The 8,413-nt window shown below is 35.0% G+C and overlaps 1 protein-coding gene across 4 annotated transcripts in view; it reads left to right on the forward strand.

Moving 5' to 3' along the window:
• The first annotated feature begins 50 nt into the window (after positions 1–50).
• Positions 51–8,413, forward strand: part of LOC105557196 (putative ATP-dependent RNA helicase TDRD12) — a 13,106-nt gene continuing 4,743 nt past the window's right edge. The window contains exons 1-19 of one of the 4 annotated variants that reach the window (XM_012004380.1): positions 51–319; positions 403–656; positions 1,970–2,074; positions 2,138–2,320; positions 2,446–2,488; positions 2,578–2,768; positions 3,001–3,266; positions 3,337–3,539; positions 3,614–3,770; positions 3,846–3,930; positions 4,018–4,182; positions 4,482–4,637; positions 5,112–5,264; positions 5,341–5,584; positions 5,680–5,823; positions 6,906–7,087; positions 7,180–7,308; positions 7,388–7,542; positions 7,611–7,784. In XM_012004380.1, the coding sequence (XP_011859770.1) occupies positions 2,273–2,320; positions 2,446–2,488; positions 2,578–2,768; positions 3,001–3,266; positions 3,337–3,539; positions 3,614–3,770; positions 3,846–3,930; positions 4,018–4,182; positions 4,482–4,637; positions 5,112–5,264; positions 5,341–5,584; positions 5,680–5,823; positions 6,906–7,087; positions 7,180–7,308; positions 7,388–7,542; positions 7,611–7,784 (2,495 nt within the window). In that variant the 5' untranslated portion in view covers positions 51–319; positions 403–656; positions 1,970–2,074; positions 2,138–2,272. Of the gene's footprint in view, positions 320–402; positions 657–1,589; positions 1,892–1,969; positions 2,075–2,137; positions 2,321–2,445; positions 2,489–2,577; positions 2,769–3,000; positions 3,267–3,336; positions 3,540–3,613; positions 3,771–3,845; positions 3,931–4,017; positions 4,183–4,481; positions 4,638–5,111; positions 5,265–5,340; positions 5,585–5,679; positions 5,824–6,905; positions 7,088–7,179; positions 7,309–7,387; positions 7,543–7,610; positions 7,785–8,413 lie in introns of those variants that run through there. The other 3 variants (XM_012004379.1, XM_012004377.1, XM_012004378.1) reach the window with 3 other exon arrangements.

Here is an 8,413-nt window from a genome sequence, read left to right on the forward strand (position 1 = left end):
TTTTCTGCCATTTATCCTATGGTGGCGCTCGTGATGTTGATTACAGCCTGAATGCGGCAACTAGCAGTCCATGATTATATAGTCAAAGGTCTCTGACACGTGCTGTAAGAACAGCGGAGTTTACATCAAGGTATATAGAAGTCTGTGGGAAAGATTGTAGAGAAAGAAAAAGGCCTGGTTGGGTGTTTTGAGGCTTTCCTTGGAAAACATCAGTTCGCAACTTACGCTTTGTGTCCAGTCTTAGGATCAAGTCATAAAAGAGGAGAAGAAGAAAAAGAAGAAGAAGAAGCAGCAACAATTTACGGTTGATTATTTTCAGGTATTTTTTTGGGGGGGGGGATATTGCTCTCAGTTAGGGAGCTGATTCGCATCTTTAACTTTTCCATTGATTTGTGTGTGTAGTGAGTTCCGTCTGGGCCGTCGAGCGGTTCACACGTCTTCCGACGGAAGATAAATTTTTGATCCTGCGGGATTGCATCATCCCGCGCGTGGCCCGGTTACCGGGCCATTACATCGTTCAATTCACTACATTCCAAGCAATACCATTAAATCTATTGGTTCGACGTGGCCGTGTCGGCTCAGTGTCTGTGAGCCGGGAGCCAATAACCAGAGAAGAAGAAGATGTGTGTTGCAGTTATTCTCAGCAGATATCCAAGGTAATACTGAAAGAGAGCCTCTCACTCTTCGTTTGTGATAAAAATTCACAGAATCGTGTATTTTGACCTGTAAAACACGAATCTGCAAGTTAAAATCGTCGCTCGGCACTAATAAGACTATAAATTGTTAAAATCTGACAGTTGTGGGGTTAGGATACCTGTCGTACCGATACCAACCGACGCTATACGCGGGAACGGCGCAGACTGACCGAGTATGCATAGTGACGTAATAGTGCGCGAAATTAGAGATATGATGTATATACCGCGTTCATATCCGCTAAATATCCGTTGACCACGAATGATTCTTCTTTTCCGCAAGTGAGCTCTACGCACCCTACCGGCAGGGTAGGTGCGGGGAGGGGGCCGAAAGCCCCCCCCCCCCCGCAACGCACCCCCGCTGTATGTGTGTGTGAGTGTGTGTGTGAGTGTGTGTGTGTCTCATAAAAGTTGTTTGAAAAGTTTGCATTTAGTTAAAGTAGAGAATACTTCGAATGGTATTGAATAGTTTGAGCTTTTCCCAAGGAAAATGAAAAGTCAAAATGACGTCAATTTGATGTCATATTGACCAGATTTGTGTCATATTTTGGTCAATATGACATCAAACTGACGTCATCTTGACTTTTCATTTTTCCTTGGGTTGGTTAAAGCAGAGAATATATTCTGCTCAAACTATTCAATACCATTCGAAGTATTCTCTACTTTAGCTAAATGCATACTTTTTTTTAACAATTTTTATAACACACACACACACAGCGGGGGCGGGTGCGAGAGAGGCCTTTGGTAGGGTGCATGGACCTCACTTGCGTGAAGAAAGAGTTAAGCCTATCACACAATGCCAGGCAACCGGCAACAGGAACAGGGAATAGAATTTCTGACGCGTTGGATTGGTTGGAAGAAAATTTCCGACAAATCCAAAATTTTATTCCCTATTCTTATTGCCTGTTGCCTGGCATTGTATGATAGGCTTTAACATCACAATTCAAATTTCGCGCACTATTACGTCACTACGCATGCTCGGTCAGTCTGCGCCCGTATAGCGTCGGTTGGTGTCGGTACGACAGGTATCCTAACCCCACAACTGTCAGATTTGAACAATTTATAGCTGTCTTATTAGTGCCGGGCGACGATTTTAACTCGCAGATTCGTATTTTACAGGCCAAAATACACGATCCTGTGAATTCATCGCATACGGAGAGTGAGAGGCTCTTCTTCAGTATCACCATATCTAATTCAGGGTTATTTTATTGTTTACTACTTTTATACTACTTTGAGGCTATTTCTTTGTTTACAACCTTGATTATCTCTCCATGCAGCTTCGGATTACGCGAATCATTGCTCGAACCAAACTTCTAAATCGAGTTCCTCCCGATTTAGAGCATTAACCATCGAAAAGAGAGATATTTTTCGTTCTCCGAGAGGTAAGTTACTCTCGCTTGACAAACTCGTGCAGATTATCATTTGGTATCATTTGGTATTTCAAGTTTTATTTTTGAAACTAACAGTGATCAGAGTCTCCTGCTTGCCAAAGACCTTAGACAAGATCAGAGAAAATCACTTGCAATCATATATATTTATTATCAGAGCAAATATATATTTTTGCGCACTTGTCAGAAAAAATGCCGGTTCCTATCGAAAAATCAGCAATTGCACGTGACAATCATAAGGTAGGATAAGATGTGACAGATATATATAAAGGAAACTGCAAAGAAATAAAAGTATATCTTGATCCGAATTAAGTAAAAAAATTGTTTACATCAATTGTAATATCCTACAAATCTTTTTATTTCAGAGCCGCAAGTCTCGAAAGATGGCCAAATTTTGTGAGCATCAAGGTGATATTTATATCAATAATGTTTACACCTTATTTAGAGCAGTGGTACCTTAGAGAAGTTCAATCATTTAACTGTTAAAAATCTTTTAGAGACCATTCCTGCTAGAGCCAAGGCAATAAGAATAAGAAACGTACAAGATCCGTTTATCATAAGGGTTTACGAAAGTGCAAGACACGAAGAGGCCCTCCGTATAATTCAAAACAAGTTATTAAATTTTATTGAAACCGACGATTATTTGAAGAAAGTAAAGTACGATCGGAGAGCGGCCAAAATTGGCGACGTAAGTTTCGTGTTCGCCATATGAATTATAATTGCCCTTGTACTTGATTTTCTCTTATTTGCTTGTTATTTAGTTTAAAAATATGCGGGATAAGCGATGGGTTTGAACCCGAGACCTTGTTATTGTTAGTCGTTCATGCTCGCACAGAGCCACATCATCCCAAGTTATACTCTTGTAATATCTTGTATATAAGCTACGTATCTCACAATGTAAGATACTCTTTACTTTGCAGATGGTTTTTATGGAACTTAACGACACTGCGATAAAATTTCCATCGTGTATTTGCCGCGGTTTAATAACTTACATTGAAGAGGACGGAAAATATTGTATTCTTTTAGTGGATCACGGGACTGTTGTTGAATTGACTAGGGATAAGTTTCATATACTTCCACACGATTTTATCCCTGACAAGTATTTAACGAAGACCGTCGGTGTATTTGGTATCTTACCGATCTGCATGAAAAAGAATGGACTTATTTCAAATGGTTCTAAAGCAGTGTAAGTTTTGTTTCAATTACGGTCGTTGTTTAGTCTCACGAATGTTTAAAGAAATCGCGATTTTGCAAAGTGTTGTAGAAAAGTGGACCAAAGAAGCGATTCAATTTACAAAACGCCTTCTCAGCGCGTTCGAAGTTGTATACTTTGATCATTTAATCACGGACGAAAAGAATGGCAGAGAATATGGCGAATTTTATTTTACCATTGACAACACTGTCATGTCATTAAGTGAAGCCTTATTCATTAATCATCATGCGCTCTATATAGAAGGAGGTGTGTGAATATCTCCGAGTTCTTATTTATAAAAATAGATTTAATAACTTTTGAATAATTTGATTGGTATTTAGATTTGTTGAAGTGTACAGAACTTAAAATTCGAGAACCGGAACAACTTAATAAAAAATGGTACGTTTTACACGTAAAGTTCTCAAGGGATCGAGAAAAAAGGGACAAGGCGACATACGTTAACGAAATTATCGAGTTAAAAACAAAATTTTCTCTCAAGTAAGATTATTTACATACGTATATTGGTTATATGGAAATATTCATGTCTTTTATGCTTTTGCTGACTGTTATCAGTGACAGGATTTTGGTGCACAACTCAATCGACTGTGGTGTTTTGAATGACGTGACAAATCTCAAGTATTCTAAAGGTGTACACGAGGTATATAATTTAGTAAATGGATTTGAGTCGCTAAGAGTGATTAATAAAACGATCAATAGAAATATATTTAAAGTACCTTTTTTTAAGGGTTGGATAAAGATAATTAAGTCTTCCAGACCGATGAAACTTCAATCTTATATATGGCCAGCTATAAACAGTGGATTGAACGTTGTTGCTATCGGACCGTCACAATGTGGTAAAACGAGCGGATGCGTAATGGCTGTTTGTGGTCAGATAGCTACATATCCAAATGTAAAATAACATTATGTTTATACGAATGTTATAGAAAAATTAGATATCTTAATCAGGCTTTTTATCAGGCTTTTCAATCATGGTATAAGCGAACAATTTCTTAATTTACATCGATAAAATCTGCATCTAATTCTATTTTTTCTTACACACTTTTTGTGCATTCTTATATTTGTGTAATTAATATTTATAATTAAAATTGTAGATACATAATTTTTTTAAATCTCACAAAAAACCGCGTAAAAGGGAGCTGAATGTATAAAAAAATCTTTATTAATTGATGTAAATAATACCTGTTTTAGGAAATGAGTAAGGCGACTCATCCGTTGGCGTTAATTTTATGTGCCTCGGCACATGAGGTGATCTCCATTCAATCTTTGTGCGAGTCACTTCTGCGAGAATCTAATAACGTAAGATCCGTCGCAGCATTTAGTGGCAAGTCGGATATATCAATAGCGGTAAATTTATTTATGTCTTTACAAAAATGTTCAGCATTTTTCAACCTTTTCAGTATAATCGTTGATTTAAGTCAACAGCCACTAAAACCCAAGTCAGACTAAGCATGAAGGATTGAGAATTGCAATTTGAAGATTCGAATTTGATCAGTCGGATAAGTTTAATTCATTTCGATCGAATTCTATTTTCAATCATAATCCTCAATCTTCAATATGTAGTCTGATACAGGCAAGCGTTTCTGTACGATTGAGTGTTTGAATATACGTGTTTTAAACATTTCTGCTATTATCCACCAATAAATACAAATTAATTATTTCAGAAAATGTTACAAAAAATATAATTTCTCTGTAATTGTAAATAAATAATATCGTGCTTCCTCGGCCGTTCGATAACGCTAAGCGACAAATAATTATTGTACTGAAAAGGTGAAGAGGAACTGATTATTTAAGAGACAAATTAATGTTTCCTTCTTTCAGGCAACGATATATAACGGCTGCCAAATCTTAGTAACCACGCCGCAATACTTGGTTCGATTTATGAATTCATACAAAACTCTATTGTCATTCGATAGACTTTCTTATTTAGTACTCGATAATGCCGATGTAATTTTGAATAATTATTTCGACTCGGTCAGTGAAACCATTTGTACTCACAATTAATATTACTTGTGACAGAAAATCTCTAAACTGTTTTATTTTCCAATAGTTAATGAAACTCTTCAAGAAGCATAAGGTAATCGAGAATCGTGAACCACGAGGGGACAGTAAACCGATATTACAAATGATTATGTCGGCAACAAACTGGACACTAGAGATTAGGGACTTTGTAATGGCTGCGGTACATAATCCGTGTATATGCATCTCGTCATTTCTAGAAGCTGTTGTCTTCAAGTCCGTATTTCCGAGAGTTAGCATTTTGAAATCTACAGAGAAGAATAAAAAAATATTAGGTAAGCAAACCTATGAGTAAGATATAAAAATTTTGTCGTACCAATGTCGATTAACTATATGCAAGATAGTATATTTTTGAACTGTTTCAATCTAGGCCTATTGAAAGATGATTACAAAAAATGGAGAACAGCGATAATATGTGTAAATGCTGAGGAAGCCGAAGAGTTAAACAGATTTTTAATATCGACAAAGGAAACTCTGCTAATTCATGAAGAAATGAAATCTATCGAAATACGAGGTATAATGATATTTTATAATTAATCGGGGAAGATACCATTTTCGATCGGGGCGGACCTTGGTAGTCTAATAGTAATAGTTCTGTGTAAATTTTGTATATTTTTTTTAACTTAGCAAACTGTCTGCCGATTATTTATCGATTTAAAAAATTTTGTTGAAACAGTAAACCCACATACTTGAATCGTAATTGATTAAATTTTTTATGCTAATAAGCTTTTAAAGAACTTGTTGCAAAAATATCACCCCAGAGTTCGAACTTGAATCCCCTTTAAATCGGTAACGGATGCTAATTTGATTACTGAGGCTGGTAATTAGATTTTAATTGCATTAAGAAAGGTTTACTCTTATACTTAAAAGAGGGGATGTAAAAGTATAAATATTTTATAATTTATATGTATATGGATTAATACCACAGTATTTTTGGGTGCATGTTTTAATGAGGGTTTGTCTAAATCGTCGGAATACACTAAAAAGTCGGCGTTTTTTAATTTTATTTAACATTTAATTTACACAAATGCCCTTTAATTCTCACCCATGTGCATTCCTATACAATTTCGTATAGAGTTTATTAAATGGAAATGTAGTGCTTCTTTTAAAACTAAAACACAACTATTTTGAGAGATGTTTTAAAAACATTCATTCATCGTGAATATTTCTCGCAGTTACCTGGTAAAATGAACGATGGTCGCGTTCAGTAGAAAAAGATGCTTTGCAACTGTTGTAAAAATCCTGAATCTAATTGGCGTGTGCTCTTAATTATGGCAGAATTTAAGAGCATACTCCAATCAAATTTGCGAACTTTACAACTTTTGCAAGGCAGTTTTTTTCTACTGAACGCAGCCATCGCTTCTTTCTTCTTTCGATCTTAAAAGGATCCTTCAGCCATCTTTTTTAGCGACACAGTCAAATATTGTTTTTGAAAACCTCTTAAAAAGGTAGCAAAACATGTTTAGCAGATTTCCCTTTCAGACGAAAAATCCCTCTCTTTTATGGCAACTTTTACACTCCCTCGTTTATTGTTTGTTTAAATTAATATGTGTTTTAATCTTTTGACAATTTATAACAGATTTGTGTATTTTGCAGCTTTAAAAGAATCCTGGTTGTCATGTATATGCGGTCACTATCCAGTATTGATATGTACTGATCCAGTACTGTCTGAACTTAATTTCGTTAACATTCAATGGCTGATACATCATTCCGTATTATTGAAATTTAGAACTCAATTCAATTATAGGTTTTCTGTACTTTTAGATAATTTAGCGCAGGTAATTATTAAAATAAAATTGCTCTTCTATTTTACTAAACAGATTAAACTTACATTTAAATATTCCGCAACTGATTTTATTTTAAATTTAAGAATCCTAAAGACTGTAAAATTAATATAATTCTTGACGAGAGGAACGACGTACAACTTCCAAGCATAATAAGAATACTGAAACGAATAGATGATAAACAAATATCTTCCGAAATGGAAAACAAGATTCAGGTAAGTTGGCGAGATATGTTATTGCTCAAAGTATCAATTTTTATTACGGCTTTTAGTTATTTGTGAAATTTAATTCTAGCAAATAACAATTACATTAGAGAGGAATAAGAAAAACTATGCTTTATGTGACAATGTAAAATCGTTTGGCTCTTGCCAAGAGCAAACGCAAAATAAGTGCGTATTCAGACATTGCGTCCTTTCTGAAATCGATGCGCCAATGACGAATATACAGATGTAAGTCATTTTTCTATTATCTCGTCGTATTATTTAATTATTCAATATTTCAAAGATCTTATTCACAGAAATGACAAGGTAAAGTTGATGGTGTTATATATTCACGATACGACACATTTTTCTGCGAGAATTATTGGACACATTCCACATTCTGACAAATCGAAGAAAATAACGTACTCCAACATTGAGTACGTGCAAACTACAGCTAAAATACAAAGTTATTACGGAAAGATAGAAAATAGGTATACACTCAACGTTTCTATTTTCTTAGTATTCTTGTCCTTACATTCTCTATTTTTATGGTATACTTTCTTAAGGATGTATCGGACCTATCTTCAAAATAGTACAAAGTCGCTAAAAATTTGCGAAATTATTCTTTTAGTCTTCCTAATTTATTGCAGAAAAGTAAAAATGCATCCACTAAACGGTTGCTGAGATATAACTTTTAATTTACACTGATTTTACACGTACTCTTATGGGAAAAGCCGATCTTCACGGATAAAACAGCTAAAAAAATGAAGAAATAGTACCAGTGTTTTGAATTTTTTTATACATCTAGTATACGAATAGATGAAAATTTCTACCGAGTTTCAATAGTCTTTACTGCACCGTTTTAAAGAAATAAAATACACTGGTCAAAAAAATTAACGCAACAAGAAATTTACATCAAAATTTGGCGAATTTCAAATAAGCGTAACTTCGCGAAAACTGGTCGAATTGAAAAGTTTTTTTTTATTTTATAGGGCAAAGTCTCTGCTTTAAGAAGCTCTTATTGAAATTTGCATTCACTCTTCCCATTTCCCGGAACTTTCTCAAAATCATGACCATGTTTTTTCTCTAAAAAATTGTACACTGACGCACTGTGCGGAGT

The sequence above is a fragment of the Vollenhovia emeryi genome, unplaced genomic scaffold, assembly GCF_000949405.1.
Source record: "Vollenhovia emeryi isolate VEMERY1.0 unplaced genomic scaffold, V.emery_V1.0 DF939572.1, whole genome shotgun sequence".
In the NCBI taxonomy this organism is placed as follows: domain Eukaryota; kingdom Metazoa; phylum Arthropoda; class Insecta; order Hymenoptera; family Formicidae; genus Vollenhovia; species Vollenhovia emeryi.